Source organism: Cyclopterus lumpus, chromosome 23, assembly GCF_009769545.1.
Source record: "Cyclopterus lumpus isolate fCycLum1 chromosome 23, fCycLum1.pri, whole genome shotgun sequence".
In the NCBI taxonomy this organism is placed as follows: Eukaryota; Metazoa; Chordata; class Actinopteri; order Perciformes; family Cyclopteridae; genus Cyclopterus; species Cyclopterus lumpus.
In genome coordinates, this window is record NC_046988.1 from 14,423,882 (window position 1) to 14,442,849 (window position 18,968).

Below are 18,968 nucleotides of genomic sequence, written 5' to 3' on the forward strand. Positions count from 1 at the left end.
GGTTCATTATTATTATTAATGTAATTATTTAAATTATATCTAATTTTGAGGGGTCATTATTTATATAATTATTATTTACATTATTGTATTTATTTTGGGGGGCTTATAATTATTATTTTGAGGGGTCATAAACAGAACGACGACACGGCCGACGTCAAAGCGTCGACGCGAAACGCTTTGCTGCCATGGCAACGGCGGCAGCTTGTTCCTGTAATCTGGGGAGCAGACCGGCGAGCATGCGCAATGACGAGGAAACATATTCTCGCGTTGTTTCGTCGGCGACGAGAGCGAGATGGCCGTCCGCTTCAAGGTAACTAAGCAACAGGCTGTCAGCCGTTAGCATAGCTCGTTTACTAAAATAAGTTCACGAGCGGTTTGTGACTAAAACTGTCAGCTTCAGCTCTCGTGAACGCGCCCGAGTCCCGGTGCGGAACCATGCACGAGACGGAGTAGGATTCATGTGACGTCATCGGGTGTGACGAGCTAATCCAGCTAATCGGTTTCAGTTTGACATTCTGTGTTTTACTGCTGTAATTAAAAGGTAGAAGTACAACATGTACCTCTGAGGTGTAGTACAGTAGAAGTACTACATGTACCTCTGAGATGTAGTACAGTAGAAGTACTAAATGTACCTCTGAAGTGTAGTAGAGTAGAAGTACTATATGTACCTCTGAGATGTAGTACAGTAAAAAGTACAATATGTAGCTCTGAAATGTAAAGTATAAGTACTATTACCTCTAAGATGTGTAACTAAAGGTAGAAGTACTACATGTACCTCTGAGGTGTAGTAGAATGTAAGTACTATATGTACCTCCTGAGGTGTAACCTTGTACAGTAAAAAGTGCAACATGTACCTCTGAGATGTAGTAGAGTAGAAGTACTATATGTACCTCTAAGATGTGTAACTAAAGGTAGAAGTACAAAATGTACCTCCTGAGGTGTAACCTTGTACAGTAAAAGGTACAATATTTACCTTTGAGATGTAGTACAATACAAAGTACAACATGTACCTCTGAGATGTACCTGTTCATTTATTGTAAATATTATAAACGTAATTTTATCTCCCCCAGAATTTTAATTCAGTTTAATTAAATATTTTCGTGTGTGTGTGTGTGTGTGTGTGTGTGTGTGTGTGTGTGTGTGTGTGTGTGTGTGTGTGTGTGTGTGTGTGTGTGTGTGTCTGTGTGTGTGTGTGTGTGTGTGTGTGCGTGTTTCAGTGTCGGAGTGAATACCAGAAGAGCTACAGGGTCTCCCGGTTCAGAAGCTTGTCCCCTCAGCGCTGCGCCCCATTGGCCGGTCTTAACTCCGCCCACATGGGTAGGAACCAACATTGACATGAAGTACCAATAATAAGTCTGAGTTATAATAAGGTGATCAGTATTGTCCTGAAAGTCTTCCTTCTCTCAGGTATCAGCAGAGAACCGGGTCTCCAGCGGCGGAGGAGGCTCGGTCCTGGAGGTGTCGCTCAGTCCTGCAGCTCTCTGCTGTGTGGTCCAGGTCCACAGGACCCCCTCGCTGAGCCCACTGCACGCAGAACGGCACCCCCTGCTGGTCGGAAACGTAGCGCAGCATACTGAGTGTACACACTTAGCACCCTACGCGAAATAATAAGGTGTCCCCGTCTTCCTTACCAGCCTCGAGGACTCCCTCTGACCCTGGATCCCCTGCAGACTCGGGACCTCCGACGGTACCACGTCCCGCTGCAGACCCTAGACCGTCATCTGGTGAATGCACATCACACACCTCTGCTTTCGTCATTGTTGTACTTCCAACCCTTGATCCTGAGTAATTGTGTGCGTTTCCGTCTCCTTAGCTAAGCCCCGCCCCTCCAAGCTTGACAGCCAAACACAGCTGAGCCGACCTTTGACGGCGGCGCCTGATGGACGGCAGCCCTCGGCCAATGAGGTGAGCCAGAATGTAGCCGCATACAGATGTGCTGCCTCCTCCACAGGTGTGTTACACCTTCACCTTCATTTGTGTTGCAGGTTCTGCGCTGGAGGGCGGGGCTAAAGGTGGGAGGTCAAAGGTCAGGAAGTCAAAGGTCAGAGTACAACCGACAGTTCAGCTGGAAGAAACCTGCAACTGCTGCTTCTCCAATACTGACTGCAGAACAGGTACATAATACAGTCTACATAATACACCCGAATACTACCTCGTGTTTTACTTTTACTGATTGTAGAACAGCCAAACATTGTCATAAGAGGGAGAGTTATTGTGTTATGTGTGTATGTATATATTGTTTTGTATATATCAGTAGTAGTAGTAGTACTGCTGTATGTCCACTAGATGGAGACGTTTAAAGGTGTTTTATTCAATAAATTACTTCACTGCTCTTTGATTTTCGTGGTCGGTCACATTAAAAGTCATGAATATCCATCCATCCATCCATTATCACCCGCTTTTCCGGGGTCGGGTCGCGGTGGCAGCAGGTTCAGCAGGCCGACCCAGGCTTCCCTCTCACCCGCAACACTTTCCAGCTCATTCTGGGGGATCCCGAGGCGCTCCAAGGCCAGCCGGGAGATATAATCCCTCCAGCGTGTCCTCGGTCTTCCCCGGGGCCTCCTACCAGTTGGACGTGCCCGGAAAACCTCTAATGCAGTGGTTCCCAAACTTTTTCTGTCAAGACCCCCTTTGATGATATAGGAACATTGGACCCCCCCCCCCCCCCCCCCCCCCCCCCCCGCAACCCGACCCCAAATTTTTCTTGGTTTTTAATGAATTGCATTATAATGCATGAACCATGCGCTTTAGACCAATCACAAATCTGTCCATCTTTGTACATACTTCCTTCTCTTATCTTTATCTTTCTCTGTCGCTCCGTATCTTTCTCGCTCTGTGTCGCTGTGTGTCTCTCTCTCTCCCTCACTCGTTCGCGCTCTCTTGCTCGGGCGCACGCTCGCTCTCTCGCTCTCGCTGGTTTTGCCACAGTCGGTCTGTGACATGAGCCGCTCTGGTGGCGTGGTTGGAACACAGTGCATGTCACGTCGGTTATTTTATATTGTTTTACCGGTGTATGTGTGCGTCTGTGTGTGTGGGTTGGTGATGAAGCCGCGACCCCCCTGTAGTACCACCGCGCCCCCCCTAGGGGTCGCGACCCCCACTTTGGGAACCACTGCTCTAATGGGAGGCGTCCAGGAGGCATCCTGACTAGATGCCCGAACCACCTCAGCTGACTCCTTTCGACACGAAGGAGCAGCGACTCGACTCCAAGCTCCCCCCTGATGTCCGAGCTCCTTACCCTATCTCTAAGGCTGAGGAGGCCAACACCCACCGGGAACGTGTCTGACTTATTACCGAGGAGACGGTACCCGTCAGCTGCTTCAGGAGACCCCTGGGCCAGCCAGGCCCGAAAGGCCTCCTTCTTCAGTTTGACGGCTTCCCTCACCCCCGGTGTCCACCACCGGGTTCTCGGGTTGCCGCCACAACAGGCACCGATGACCTTCCGGCCACAGCCCCGAGCAGCCGCGTCCACAATAGAGGCTTTCCATGTCCCCAGCCTCCCTCGGGATTTGTGAGAAGTTCTTCCGGAGGTGGGAGTTGAAGACCTCCCGGACAGGATCCTCTGCCAGACGTTCCCAGTTCACCCTCACTACACGTTTGGGCTTGCCAGGTCTCTCTAGCCGAGTCCCCCGCCATCTGATCCAACTCACCACCAGGTGGTGATCAGTTGACAGCTCTGCTCCTCTCTTCACCCGAGTGTCCAAGACATACGGCCGCAGATCAGATGATACGATTACAAAGTCGATCATTGATCTCCGGCCTAAGGTGTTCTGGTACCAGGTACACTTATGAGCCGACGAGCTCCCCTCCTGGGTCTGGCTCCGGGAGGGTGCCCCGGTTTCCCTTGTCCGGGCAAGGTAGCTTCAGTCCGTGGGCTGCTTATCATCAGGGTTTATTGAACCGCTCTTAGTCTGGGCTCTCCCCCGAGACCTGTTTGCCTTGGGAGACCCTACCAGGGGCTGATGCCCCGGACAACATAGCTCCCAGGATCACTGAGCCACTCAAACTCCTCCACCACGTTAAGGTGGCGATTCATAGGAGGAGAAGTCATGAATATGAAATATAAATTCACAAAAAGACGTGTGTAAAACATGCATTTGTTCAAATGCTTGACTTAGGTGTTTAGGTGACCTTTGACCTTTGACCTGCAGATGCTCCACTCCAGCAGCAGGTGTGTGCCGCCCTTTAAGAAACACCCCATTCCCATGGAAACAGAGTATCAGCGCAACTTCCAGGGTCTGGCCCCACCCACTGAGCCCCGCCTACGGAAACACCTGGAGCATCATCAGAGGGCCCCACTGTTCCACATACACACGGTACACACGGCACACACACACACACACACACACACACACACACATATACATTTTTAATGACATGTATAATCGGTTCATGATGTAATAATTAAACTTCTTGTTCCCGCAGTCATTTAACTTTTCACAATAAAAGTCCTGACTGAACTGTCTTCATCTCCAGGCCAACAAAAAGAGGAGGGAGGGGTCAGAGAAGAAGCCACGCCCCAAACAGGACTTCCCCGCCCCCAAGAACGACTCAACCACGCCCCCTCCTCCTCCTCAGGTTCAGAGAGGACACAGGTGTGTTTATCTGTGTGTGTGTGTGTGTGTGTGTGTGTGTGTGTGTGTGTGTGTGTTGTTGTGTATCGTGAATCCATCACGTTGATGGACGTCTGTCCCCCCCCCCACAGGATCACAGAGGGAGACGGAGCCACGGACGGCGACGCCCACCAGGTCAGAGTTCAGTCTTATTGAGCTGCATCATAAGGGGGGGGGGGGGGACTTTCTGCCTCCATTACATTCATCAAGCTGCGGGTCACATGACAAGTTGATGCTCATGTTTAGCTTAGCTTAGCATACAGGCTGGAAGCGGGAGGAAACTGCTAGCCTAGCAAGCTAGCAGCGGTACTCAGATCTTTGACATAAGTAGAAGTGTAGAAATACTTTACTGAAGTAAAAGTGCAAAAATAAAAGCAACACAATATACCAAATGTAAAAGTACTCAATATGCAGAATAAAACCTCTATTATAGGCTTATAATTATTGATGCATTAATGTGTTCGTCACTTTAATGTTGATGCTCATCTTTAGCATAGCTTAGCATAAAGGCTGGAAGTGGGGGGAAACTGCTAGCCTAGCGCCACTAAAGAGAAAAAGATAAACATTCAAAGAACTTGTAGTTGTGGGAGAGTAGAAATACCACAGGGTAGAAGTACTCCTAAAAGTGGAAACATATTAACAGCAGATCATATGTGAAGTACGTAAAGTACTAAAAGTAATAATTTTGCAGAATAACATATACATAGGGGCTGCACGGTGGTGTAGTGGCTAGCACTGTCGCCTCACAGCAAGAGGGCCGCGGGTTCAATTCCCGGTCGGAGCGGTCCTTCTGTGTGGAGTTTGCATGTTCTCCCCGTGGCAGCGTGGGTTCTCTCCGGGCTCTCCGGCTTCCTCCCACAGTCCAAAGACATGCTGCAGGTTAATTGATCTCTAAATGTCCCATAGGTGTGAATGTGAGAGTGAATGGTTGTATGTCCCTACATGTGCCCTCGATGGACTGGCGGCCTGTCCAGGGTGTCCCCTGCCTTCGCCCTGTCAGCTGGGATAGGCTCCAGTGCCCCCGCGACCCTAATGAGGATAAGCGGTATTGAAAATGGATGGATGGATGGAACATATACATATATAATAGTCTTATAATGATTGATGCTATAATGTGTTGTTTTATATCATCACCTTCACAATGTTCAATGTTTCCTGATCAATATATACTGTGTGTATATATATATATATATATATATATATATATATATATATATATATATATATATATATTTATATTATGTATGTACAGTATATACATATATGTATGTATGTATATATATATATATATATATATATATATATATACATAGATGATGTGTGTGTCTATATATATATATTCCATTGATGCGGCCGTCGGGGGATTATAGAATAATCTGCTGATGGAAAACCACAATGCTGAAACCACAGAGCTTAATTTCAGGGAAACAACTAACTGCTAGTCACACACACACACACACACACACACACACACACACACACACACACACACACACACACACACACACACACACACACACACACACACGCACACACACACACATAAGGGGTGGGGGGGGGTGGGGGGGGCAGCTGCTTTTGCAAGATGGAAAACTTTTCTACCTGAAATCAGCAGTTTTCAGCTTAAAGATGTGTGTTCACTGATATAGGTTCATATATATATATATATGACATAAATTATATATAAATATTTATGTATATACATGAATATATATATATATACATAAATATATATATATATATATATATATATATATATATAAACGTCTCTCCTTTAACTTTCCTAGTTTCACATTCACTTTACTTCCTTTCATACATATTTAAATAAATATGTATAATAAATACGTTCATGTTCATTCAGTAAATTATGGTAATTTAAAATCAAACAGTCCATAAAGCAGTATTCTTTAGGGCGGGGCTACAAGGTGATTGACAGGTCGACACCAGAGCCTCCTCCTCAGTCCAGAATGTCACTTCCTGTTCAGGATGCAAAGACGGCCATAAAGAAAACGTTTCTCCGGTTTGATCAAACTAAATAAATATTTTTTAAAGACTGTAATACGTCACATAAAAGCAGTTTAAACAGGGTTTAAATTCGTGAAACAATGTTGAACTTTATTGAAATTAAATATGCTGTAATTGATCAGTTAACGTCGGGACAAACATCCACTTGGACTCAAGCATCAACTGATTAGACGTTGAAGGTCAAAGGTCACTGTGCGCAAAACGTCTTGAATTCACATGCTAATTGTGACAAAGAGGAGGAAATTATGAAGTGATTTTTTTATGTAAACTGCAGGAATATAACCACGAGGCGGTTATTCTAGCTTGAAATATTATATTAGAAATTATCTGGAGATTATGATTTAATGTAAATAATGATTAGAACGTATCTTTCTGTTTGTGTTTTGGGGCTTGTAAAGTAGTTTTAAAGACTTCTAATGTCATAATAACATTTATTTTGTCATTTAACTTTTCACAAATAACAGTCCTGAACTGTAATGAAATTAAATTAAATTCAGATCAGTAAAATAAAATAAACTCTTCCCTTACATCCTCTCTCTGTCATCGATAGAACACGTTTAAACGCATCCTGAACATCACCAGGAGGATTTACAGCAGCTCATAAAGTAGATTTATTTAGTCATTTATTCATTTATTCTACCCACAGTCGTCTCCTCTGACGCTCCGTCTGTGCAGAGGTTTGAAGGGTGGAGGGAAGCCGACGTCAGCAGCCGCGCGTACAGACGAAACCATGAGGCGTTCACTGGCTCAGCAGACGGAGATGTGCAGCATCAGGCTTACGGCTCCTCTGGGGTTGTGGTTTAGGGCTAGAGACACACTGAGGTTAGAGAACGAGGCCGGGGTTATCCCGGGTTTGGACCGGGGTCAGGTGAGGTCACCTTTACCAGAATCTACACCTGCAAAATACACAAGTCTAGTTTTGACATCACTTCTCCCTGAAACTCCTCGTTCAGCATTTCCTCCTCTTGTTGATCACAAGCAGCGCTTTACACATTTTTGGCAGGTTTCACTCTTTCACTCTTTCACTAACCTTTGTGTTGCTGCCTTCTGAACTCTGAATGTTTAAGACCTCATGGCGGCGCTAGAGCTCACCGAAACCATGAAGAGTCAACCTCAGGAGACCAGAGACGGTATAAGAAGTGGACCAAGTTGTGGTGACGCCTCCCGCTGGTTTGTGGACTGATGATTTGAAGCCTTCTTGCGTTACGGCCGTCGCCATCTTGTTTTTTTTTGCAACCAGCAAACAGGAAGTGATCATATGTGGACTGAGGAGGAGGGACGTAGAGACGCCGTATACGTCTCTGGTAGACCTGTCAATCACCTTGTAGCCCCGCCCTATAGCGTACCGTGCTTTATGGTCTGTTTGACTCTAAATTAACATCATCAAGGCAGAAGTCTCCTTCGTACTGGAGAGATTTGAACGTCACAAACGTGAGTTTCTACGTCCTGGTTTTCAGACGGTGGACGCGTCTGTGGGTTCTTTCACGTGATGTTTTGAAGGTGTTACAGACTGTTGGCGTGTCTCCAGGTGGAGGAGCTGAGGCAGAAGGCCTCGTCGTACCGCCGCCGAGCCTGGGGAGCTAATTTCGACAGAGACCACCTGAGCCAGCTGCTGTCCGAACACAACGCTCTGTGGGAGCCGACGGACTCTACTACCACCGACCCCCCTACCCCCCGCCTGACCTTTGACCTCCTCTGCCCCGACTCGGACAGCCGCAGCGCGACCCCGGTGGAGGCCCTGGACCTGGCCAGGTGAGAGACGGAGAGAGAACTCAGCTCGGAGGAGCGCTCACACGACGTCTAAGTTTACGTCTTTGTGGTTTCAGCCGCTCCAGCGAGACGTCTTCTGTCACGAGCTGCGGAAACAAAAACACACAAATAAAAAATCCTCCAGGTCCTCCTGCGGAGAGACACACAGCCTGGAGAGAAGAAGAGGAAGAAGAGGAAGAAGAAGAAGAGGAAGAAGAAGAGAACACAGACGAGTAAGTGTTTCAGGTTCTGCTGTGAACCGAAGCGTTTAACCAGGGAGTGATAATAATGAACCAGTGAGCTTTGGACTGAGCTAGGCTAGATGCTTACATTCCAGTCTTTATGCTAAGCTAAGCTAACTAATTACGTTAATATTCAACGTTCAGGTATGAAAATAGTATTGATCTTCTCATTTATTTGACTCAATCAGCACCACAGGACCTTATTTCTGAAAGAAAAGGGAGACAAATCATTAAAAAAAAATTATACAGAGGACATGTGAATTTATTTCAGCTGGAAACACACAAAGGAATTGTGTTTTTCTCAGTTCAAAACATCTGAAACAGTTTCCTCCTGTTTACCTGTGTGTGTGTGTGTGTGTGTGTGTGTGTGTGTGTGTGTGTGTGTGTGTGTGTGTGATTGTTTGTAGGGAGGAGGGAAGGTTACCGACTCCGAGGCTGAAGATACGACCGGTTCAGAGAACTCACCATGACCTCACCACACCTGCCACTGGTACACACACACACACACACACACACACACACACACACACACACACACACACACACACACAGTGTGACCGCTGACCTCTGTTTGTCTTCTAGGAGGGGCTATTCTGGTGGGAAAACTGAAGAGCAGTGATGACAAACAGGTAATATTATAATCAAACACATTATATTCATATATATATATATATATATATATATATATATATATATATATATATATATATATATATCATATTAGATTTTATCGTATTATATTATATTATACCATATTACTCTATTACATTTTATGTGCCAGTCAAAACTGAAGGAGGCGTGGTCAGAGAATAGCCCCACCCACCGCCCCCCCTCCTCCTCATGTGGCTCCTCCCCCAACCACAAATCAGCCGCCAGGCCTGCCTTTAAACCAATCAGGACGAAGCAAACGTCTCCTGTGGCCCCGCCCCATATGGCCCCGCCCCCATACCACTGTATCCAAGGCACGCTGAGAAAGGCCGACTTCCAGCACAACGGTGAGATATTTAATCAATCGATTTCACTATTGATTAATTATTGATTCTCTGACATCACAAAAATCAAAAGAAAGCAGCAAATATTTGCTTTTTTTTTGTTGAAACAACGGAATTTATTAAATGATCTATCAAATTAAACTGGTTGATTTAAACCTTTCACAATTTTTTATATTTTATCTTTATGTTTTTCTCTCACTTTAACTACCAAAAATAAAAAAATATTCAATATCAATTTATATGAATTAACTAATTAAACTTGGTTGTTTAACGGGGCAGGAAAGTGCTAACATGCCGTGTGATCAATAATCAATAATCTCCTCAGGTGATCTGGGTTTGAGGTTCAGGGAACTTCAGTGTCCAGGAGGAGGCTGCTGCTCTGATGAAGGTGAGCCCTTAAAAACATCCACATATAAATATATATTTATACATCAAATTAAAACTATTTAACTTTTATTATTGACTTTTTCTCCCGTTGCCTAGACGACCGGCTGTCGGTGATGTCGTGGCGCTCCGCGGCCTCGTGCTCCGCGGCGTCCGCCGTGCTGGAGCGCGCTCAGAAGAGACGGGAGCACTTCTGGGGGAAGAGATGACCTTTGACCCCCAATCTCTGTTGCTCAATAATCAGTGAGGATTATGTATTTTGATAGATTATTAATTTAAATATCATGTTTTTACACAGTTTCTCGTAGATGTTTTTATAAAATAAGTAAGTAATTATCACTGTGAGACATAAACAATAAGTCATGTTTGTTTTTATGTCACTCGTAAAATTAAATACAAAAATAATTACTTTGTGGTTGTTGAACTTTGACCTTTTAATTCGATTCAATTCAATTCAGTTTATTTTATATAGCCCAATATCACAAATTCTCCTCAGAGGGCTTTACAATCTGTACACATACGACATCCCTGACCTTTGACCTCACATCGGATCAGGAAAAACTCCCCAAAAATAACCTTTCACGGGGAAAAAATGGAAGAAACCTTCAGGAGAGCAACAGAGGAGGATCCCTCTCCCCGGATGGACAGAAGCAATAGATGTCATGTGACCAGAATGAACAGCATTTACAAAGTTACATAAACACATTACATGAATATGACAATGTATGAATGGAGCTCCAATCCATGAAACAGAAGGAGGTAGAGAGGAGGAGGGGGGGGGTCAAATCATTTTTTTTAATTCTATCTTTATTTAAAAGGGACCATGTACAGTTAAAACATAACATGTTTATCCAGTATCACGCCAAGATATTTATGATCAGTAACAATTTCAATCCTTTCACCTTTTGTTAAGAATATCAGCATCAGGAGGTTGTGTCTTGGTTTTTGAGAAAAACATACCTTTTGTCTTCATGAATATAGGGAAATAAATAAAAGTGGAGACGTGGAGTGGAAGTATAAATATATATTCAACGGAAGTACAAATACCTCAGAATTATACTCACGTTCTTAAGTAAATTGAACTGAAAATATTATCCGTCTTTCTTTAAATGCGTCGGAGGTCGAAGAGGAGGAAGAACAAACATCGTCATCACTTCGCCCAGACACGGAGAGGACCGATTACCTGGCAACAACTCACACTATTTAAACACACACACGTACACGTACACACACACAAACACACACACACACACACACACACACACACACACACACACACACACACACACACACACACACACACACACACAGCTGAACCAGCTGACTGTGAATTCCCCTCCTGTGGATTTCAGGCAAAGAACAACCAACCTGAAATCTCCTGTGATGACATCATCCTGTGAGACGGGAACGTGCACGTTTGTTAAGTCTCTAAATGGACTTAAACTCCTGGAACATCCGTCTGATAACGTTTAAAATATATCAACAGAGAAAAATGACATGAAAGTGTTTTCTGTCTTTTTATTTTTAGCTCTTAAAGCTGCATTCTCTCTCCTGACCACCAGGGGGCGACTCCTCTGGTTGTATAGAAGTCTATGCTTCATGTGTTAAAGCTGCATTCACTCTACTGACCACCAGGGGGCGACTCCTCTGGTTGTATAGGAGTCTATGCTTCATGTGTTAAAGCTGCATTCTCTCTCCTGACCACCAGGGGGCGACTCCTCTGGTTGTATAGAAGTCTATGCTTCATGTGTTAAAGCTGCATTCTCTCTACTGACCACCAGGGGGCGACTCCTCTGGTTGTATAGAAGTCTATGCTTCATGTGTTAAAGCTGCATTCTCTCTACTGACCACCAGGGGGCGACTCCTCTGGTTGTATAGAAGTCTATGCTTCATGTGTTAAAGCTGCATTCTCTCTACTGACCACCAGGGGGCGACTCCTCTGGTTGTATTGGAGTCTATGCTTCATGTGTTAAAGCTGCATTCTCTCTACTGACCACCAGGGGGCGACTCCTCTGGTTGTATAGAAGTCTATGCTTCATGTGTTAAAGCTGCATTCACTCTACTGACCACCATGGGGCGACTCCTCTGGTTGTATAGGAGTCTATGCTTCATGTGTTAAAGCTGCATTCTCTCTACTGACCACCAGGGGGCGACTCCTCTTGTTGTATAGAAGTCTATGCTTCATGTGTTAAAGCTGCATTCTCTCTACTGACCACCAGGGGGCGACGACTCTGGTTGTATTGGAGTCTATGCTTCATGTGTTAAAGCTGCATTCTCTCTACTGACCACCAGGGGGCGACTCCTCTGGTTGTATAGAAGTCTATGCTTCATGTGTTAAAGCTGCATTCACTCTACTGACCACCAGGGGGCGACTCCTCTGGTTGTATAGGAGTCTATGCTTCATGTGTTAAAGCTGCATTCTCTCTACTGACCACCAGGGGGCGACTCCTCTTGTTGTATAGAAGTCTATGCTTCATGTGTTAAAGCTGCATTCTCTCTACTAGCCACCAGGGGGCGACTCCTCTGGTTGTATAGAAGTCTATGCTTCATGTGTTAAAGCTGCATTCTCTCTCCTGACCACCAGGGGGCGACTCCTCTGGTTGTATAGAAGTCTATGCTTCATGTGTTAAAGCTGCATTCTCTCTACTGACCACCAGGGGGCGACTCCTCTGGTTGTATAGAAGTCTATGCTTCATGTGTTAAAGCTGCATTCTCTCTACTGACCACCAGGGGGCGACTCCTCTGGTTGTATAGAAGTCTATGCTTCATGTGTTAAAGCTGCATTCTCTCTACTAGCCACCAGGGGGCGACTCCTCTGGTTGTATAGAAGTCTATGCTTCATGTGTTAAAGCTGCATTCTCTCTACTGACCACCAGGGGGCGACTCCTCTGGTTGTATAGAAGTCTATGCTTCATGTGTTAAAGCTGCATTCTCTCTCCTAACCACCAGGGGGCGACTTCTCTGGTTGTATAGAAGTCTATGCTTCATGTGTTAAAGCTGCATTCTCTCTCCTGACCACCAGGGGGCGACTCCTCTGGTTGTATAGAAGTCTATGCTTCATGTGTTAAAGCTGCATTCTCTCTCCTAACCACCAGGGGGCGACTTCTCTGGTTGTATAGAAGTCTATGCTTCATGTGTTAAAGCTGCATTCTCTCTCCTGACCACCAGGGGGCGACTCCTCTGGTTGTATAGAAGTCTATGCTTCATGTGTTAAAGCTGCATTCTCTCTCCTAACCACCAGGGGGCGACTTCTCTGGTTGTATAGAAGTCTATGCTTCATGTGTTAAAGCTGCATTCTCTCTCCTGACCACCAGGGGGCGACTCCTCTGGTTGTATAGAATGTTTTTCAAAACGTTGGATCACAAATCATGTAAAATCGAGTAAAGTCACGATTTCTACGACCACGTCAGCTGGGATAGGCTCCAGCGCCCCCGCGACCCTAATGAGGATAAGCGGTATTGAAAATGGATGGATGGATGGATATATATATAGTATACATAAAATATATATATTTAATAACATATGTAACAGAAATATACTGCATATACAGAATAATACTTTATTATAAATATATATATGTATGTATTTCTAACCATACTGTATATAAAGCTTTATAAACCGATACAGACTGAATGCATCAAAGTGCTAAATATGGGAAATAATATACAACTAAAAACAGCACTTAAAGTACAGAGATGTAAATGGAATAAAGGCCCAAAATACAATTACATTTAAAATATGACATACTGAAACTGGAAAAATAAAGCTTATAGATAACATTAAAATTTTTTTTTTTTTTTAATTAAAATGATGTCACAGATTCTCCACTGTGTGGCATAAATATGAATAACTGACACCTTAATTACATCTCAATGGCTTCTGCTGGAGTTAAGGTAATACATGACTTTATTCATTTATTTATTCCTACATTTGAACAACACGCACTATCACAACAAAATTACATGTTTGTACTACAGCTGAGTGAGATTACACATCTCCACCGTGTCGGTGGTCATTTCTGCTCATTAATAACCGGGTGTTCCACTTCACGTTTCTTCCTACACCTCCGAAGTGTTGCAACATGTCATGACATGTCTCTTCATGTGACGCAATAGAGATCTAAAACCTCATTTGATGAGTTTATGGAACCGATCTTCTAGAAATCTGTGCAATAGAAGCAGCAGTTGGATGTGACTTATGTCGCTGCAGATCGGAAACTAGTAAATATGAGCAATTATAAAATATAGTTTTGAATCTGTATGTAAATACGGGAACAATCTCTGTCTTGTGTCCATAGAAATGTCTTTAGAAAGATATTCATCTATCAGCCTCTGAGGGGTTCCAACACAATAAAGGATGAAAACAGAAGGACACTCAATCCTTTGACTTCGCACCCGGCAAACAAAAGCTTCCAGGAAATGATCTGCCTGACAGGAAGATACAGGTGTTTTATAAAGAGCTGGAATCCACCGCGGCTGCGTCGGCCTCTCGGGAGCAGGAGGTCTTCGTCTAGAGTGGAAACAAGTGGCCCACTCTGTTGTGGAGTCCCACAGGGGTCAATCATGGGTCCCCTATTGTTCTGTATTCAGAAGCTACCCTCTGGGGGAAATCATGGTTATGCAGATGATACGCAACTGTTACAGGACGACTTGTATTTCCTTACTGCAGATTGTACCGACAACTTCCAGCAGTTGAATCACAAGGTTCTTATAAAGTCTGCCTCTGGTCCTGGTATTGATCAGAGAGTGATCATCTGGGTTTAAGCTCGCCGGAGTCACGAGTACTCTGTAAAAATCCAAATAACATTTAAGAAGATTTTTACAGAGATTTGAAACGGGAGGTCTTAAAAATCTACATTTGAAAAAATATTTTGTCATACAAATCAAATTAATATTCAACCTTTGTTCCATTATTTGAATACTTATTTATTTTGAGGGCTGAATGAATCCATTCATTTGATATTATTTATTCTCTGAGCAGCAGCTGCAGTCTGAGTTTCAACACTTGGCTTTAAAGTGCACAAATAAAGTGTATTTTTGCATATATACATATATATATACATATATATATATATGTATATATATATATATATATATATATATATATATTAATGGTAATAATATAAATTTTGCAGCTGAAAACCCCAATAACTTGTTTTAGTTATTGCATCATGAAAATATACAGTGTTACGAAATGTTTCCTGTTCAATGTTGAAACTTTTCGTCATTTTAATTGTCCCGTAATTAAACAATATGAACCCACTTGTGTTGACGATTAAATGTGATGAAACTATCAATTTCACACACTATTTTCTTTTCCACCGAGGGAAGTTTACTTAACAACTTCCAGATTCTAATTCATAAGGGAGTGCACACACACACACACACACACACACACACACACTGAAAAAAGAGGAAGTGATGTCACTGGAGAAGTACAATAAGAAATGTTCTCTTTCAGAAAATCGATGACAAACATTACTAATTTCCTCTCTGTGTAAGTGACAGTAAACACAGATTGCACCAGCTCAGCACTGACCTGTGTGTGTGTGTGTGTGTGTGTGTGTGTGTGTGTGTGTGTGTGTGTGTGTGTGTGTGTGGATGTGTGGATGTTGGGGTTTTTTGGATGGTTACCTGTCCTATATTCTACACCGGTGGGCGGAGGATGATCTGTATAAAGAGACGGATAGAGAGACGTCTTCACACAAGCATCCACTGACAGGTGAGGAAACACACTCGGATTCATTCATTCACCGTTTGATGTTTTTTTAATAAAGTGATGTATAAGTGATTTAAAATCTGTCTTTTCTGTCTTGCAGTGTAGAACTCTCCGACTGAAAGTCCTCAAGCTAACTTATCCACCTGAACCATGAAGCTCATCGCCGCCTCCGTCGCCTCCGTCGTCCGTCCGACCACCGCCATGCTGGTCGTGCTGCCGCTGCTCCTGATTGGCTGGACCGGGACGGCAGCGCTCCCCGTGGACCGGACGTTCAGCAAGCCGCTGAGGAACACCGAGACGTTCCAGGCGGTCCAGAACGTGTCGAAACACGTGAGTGGTCCATTTATAAAAAAATATATTTTAACATTATATGGTTTGTTTAATTATAAAACAACAATTAGATTTTTCAGCCTCTTGAGTCAGTAATTAAAGACACATTTTAAAGTAAAACTTACAATACTGGTAAAAAAACATATACTTTAAAAAGAATACTCACTATAGAAATAATATACATTAAAATATGCATTGTATGATTATTATAATTTATTGTAAAACCATAATCTGCAAAGTAACTAAAGCTATTGAAGTATTTCATGGGATGTAAATGTATCGTGTTGGATACAATTTAAACACTTCAGTAAAGTACAAGTACCTTAAAATTGTACTTAAGTATAATACTTGAGAAATTGCTCTAGTTACCCTTAATTAATAAGTGTTGTGCCTAATGTTACTCCGTAGAAACGTTGCTTTACATTCATCTTTTCTGTCGCTTCTGTTGAGGTCAAATCTTTGTATATTTTGGTGGAATCTGGAGAGTTTTAACAACCAGAGGCAAATAAAAAAAAAGATCTGTCTGTATTATCTGATTATTCCAATATACCTTTCATGTTTGTCAACGTTGGGGTGTGTTTCGTGTTTCCGGTGAGCGTCAGTGATGCTCATGTGGTTTTCTTCCTCCAGGCTCAGAGCATCCAGACGGAGGACGACTCCAGCACCCGGCTGCTGCCCAGAGTCAACCCCAACCAGGTGAGACTCGTTTAAAGTAGCGCCCTCGTAACGTTAACACAAACCGTCGGTAGAGACCTCAACGTAACGTTCGACTTCTGACCTTTCCGCCTCCTCCAGGACCACCTGAAGATCTGTTGCCTGCACGCCAACATCCTGGACTTCTACCTGAACAACATCCTGCGTCAGCGCGACAACACGCATCCCAACATGCACCGGCTGAAGACCGACCTCACCCGTGTCAGCGAGGACCTGCAGACTCAAGGATGTGTGAGTGTCACATGTGGAAAGGCGTTTGACGTGAAGCTGGTTAGCCTAGCTTAGCACGAAGGCTGGAAACAGGGGAGAATGCTAGCCTGTCCAAAGTTAAGAAATACGACTATTTGGCATATTTTTGGGTGAGAGTTAAATGAGAAGATTGATTACGGTAATTATTAATCTACAGCCAGGAGAGAGCTAGCTTAGCATAAACAAACAACAACACGTTTTATGGAATGTGTCGACTTCTCGAAGTCTTTTAACTAAAACCACAACAAAGGTTTGGTTCCTGCAGGCTAGCCGTTTCCCCTTGTTTCCAGTCTTTATGCTAAGCTAAGCTAACCGTCATATTTACAACCCAGAAATGATAGCAGCTGCTAACCTGCACCACCTGTCTGTCTCTGCAGAACGTGACTCGCTATCACGATCATCAGCACGCGGTGGAGTTTCGCACGAAGCTAACGAAGGTGAGACTTGAAGCGGATTCGCTGGTCGTTAAATGTCACTTTGCTTGTCTTTTTTTTTTACGACTTTACATTAATCTCGTTATGTAATCAGTAAATGATAAAAGTCGGTATCTCAAGATAACGAGCTTAACAGACTGAATATGACAAGATAATTGTTATGTTGATTGATTTAGTCATCGAGAGCCGACACATTTAATCAATTAGTTTTCATTGTTTATTAACATTTAGGACTTTTAATTCCAAAATTTTTACTTCAATGTGAGAAATCTGGTTTTGAATCTCAAACTTTAATGTTATTCCAAGTGTTTTTATTTATTTTATTTTCATGCCTTCTTATTAAGAACATTCAGTCAAGTTAGAGTCTTAATAATTAATAAATTAATGAATTAATAATTTTTTTCGATCAACAGAAAATGTATTCCTGCAACTATTTTGATAATTTATTTATTGTTGAAAAATGTGTACTTCTCAAATTCTGATTTCTTTTGTCTTATGTGACAGTAAACAGAATTTATTTGATAAACTGTAAATCAAAGACGTCACATTTGGCTTTTAATGGTAATGTTTCTACTCTTTCATGAACTAAACTAATATATTAATTGAGAAAATAATAAAGTCGTCTATTGTTGCTCCTCAGATGGGTGGCGAGCGAGGGATGAACAAAGCGGTCGGAGAGATCGACATCCTGTTCACGTACCTGCAGGACTTCTGCATCCAGTCCAGAAACGACGCCGCCGCCAACTAGCCTCCATTCATCATATTTATCATATTTATCTCCTTTTATACCAGCGGCTTTTATACTTCTATTTATTCAGGATCTGTTTCAATTGAGAACACATCAAAGAGTTTTTTTGATACAGTATTTATATTGACGATTAGTTATTTATCTATTTATTGATCTAGAGGGTTTTTGGATCTGAAAGGACTCTGGTGTCGACCTCGTTGCCATATTACGGCTCATTATTATTAGGAGTTACAGTATTGAAACGTTGCACTCAATGAACTGTGTGTTTACTTGAAAACAAATAAAGTTTGCTTTTGAATATGAACCTTGGCTCGTCTCTCTGCTGGTGTATTTTTATTTTTATTCGTACTATTTATATTATTATTCATATGATTATTATTATAGTAGTAATATAAGTGTGAAATTAAAGGAGCGGTTTGTTGTTTTATAACGTAGAACTTATTTTAATATTATTGTTTGCATGAATTTATAATTACGTAAAAAGGGGAAAAACAAAAAAAAGACAAAATTCAACTGAGAAAACAGCAAAATTAACAAAATATAACAATAGCTATGAAACAGAGCAGTCAATTTAATTATGATGACATGAGCCAAAGCACAATTATTATTATGAGAGACAATCAATGAAAATAAAGTAAATAACAAATATAGATTTGAATAAAATTGTTCGAATTTGAACTATTTCAATACGATTTAACTCTTCTAATGCGAGACCAACAAAAACATGTACATGTTTATCTACTGATAATAATAACAAAATAACATTTCAT

At 42.7% G+C, this 18,968-nt stretch overlaps 2 protein-coding genes across 4 annotated transcripts; both read left to right on the forward strand.

Annotated features, from left to right (window-relative positions):
* The first annotated feature begins 22 nt into the window (after positions 1 to 22).
* mdm1 (Mdm1 nuclear protein) lies at positions 23 to 10,413 on the forward strand. Of its 3 annotated transcripts, none has more exons than XM_034526737.1 (16): positions 23 to 310; positions 1,218 to 1,317; positions 1,408 to 1,551; positions 1,635 to 1,724; positions 1,814 to 1,905; positions 1,986 to 2,114; positions 4,152 to 4,316; positions 4,477 to 4,595; positions 4,706 to 4,748; positions 8,167 to 8,390; positions 8,465 to 8,620; positions 9,037 to 9,119; positions 9,212 to 9,258; positions 9,411 to 9,624; positions 9,947 to 10,009; positions 10,105 to 10,413. In XM_034526737.1, the coding sequence occupies exons 1-16, from the start codon at positions 293 to 295 to the stop codon at positions 10,212 to 10,214; spliced, it is 1,797 nt and encodes a 598-aa protein (XP_034382628.1). In that variant the 5' UTR covers positions 23 to 292; the 3' UTR covers positions 10,215 to 10,413. The 3 variants fall into 3 exon arrangements, with proteins under 3 accessions (XP_034382628.1, XP_034382629.1, XP_034382630.1); XM_034526738.1 differs by lacking the exon at positions 23 to 310 and adding an exon at positions 326 to 541; XM_034526739.1 differs by lacking the exon at positions 23 to 310 and adding an exon at positions 326 to 473.
* Positions 10,414 to 15,494: 5,081 nt separating this feature from the next.
* il22 (interleukin 22) lies at positions 15,495 to 18,502 on the forward strand. The gene is made up of 6 exons (XM_034526230.1): positions 15,495 to 15,726; positions 15,824 to 16,053; positions 16,684 to 16,749; positions 16,849 to 16,998; positions 17,394 to 17,453; positions 18,091 to 18,502. The coding sequence occupies exons 2-6, from the start codon at positions 15,874 to 15,876 to the stop codon at positions 18,196 to 18,198; spliced, it is 564 nt and encodes a 187-aa protein (XP_034382121.1). The 5' UTR covers positions 15,495 to 15,726; positions 15,824 to 15,873; the 3' UTR covers positions 18,199 to 18,502.
* The last annotated feature ends 466 nt before the right edge of the window (positions 18,503 to 18,968 follow it).

Excerpts from the sequence above, each read along its gene's own strand:
- mdm1 (XM_034526737.1), top strand. Across the intron at positions 1,552-1,634 it reads CAGAACGGCACCCCCTGCTG|CCTCGAGGACTCCCTCTGAC; the intron begins GTCGGAAACGTA and ends CTTCCTTACCAG. Across the intron at positions 4,749-8,166 it reads CGGACGGCGACGCCCACCAG|GTGGAGGAGCTGAGGCAGAA; the intron begins GTCAGAGTTCAG and ends GCGTGTCTCCAG.
- il22 (XM_034526230.1), top strand. The coding sequence starts at position 15,874 with ATGAAGCTCATCGCCGCCTCCGTCGCCTCCGTCGTCCGTCCGACCACC. Across the intron at positions 16,054-16,683 it reads TCCAGAACGTGTCGAAACAC|GCTCAGAGCATCCAGACGGA; the intron begins GTGAGTGGTCCA and ends TTCTTCCTCCAG. Across the intron at positions 16,999-17,393 it reads ACCTGCAGACTCAAGGATGT|AACGTGACTCGCTATCACGA; the intron begins GTGAGTGTCACA and ends CTGTCTCTGCAG.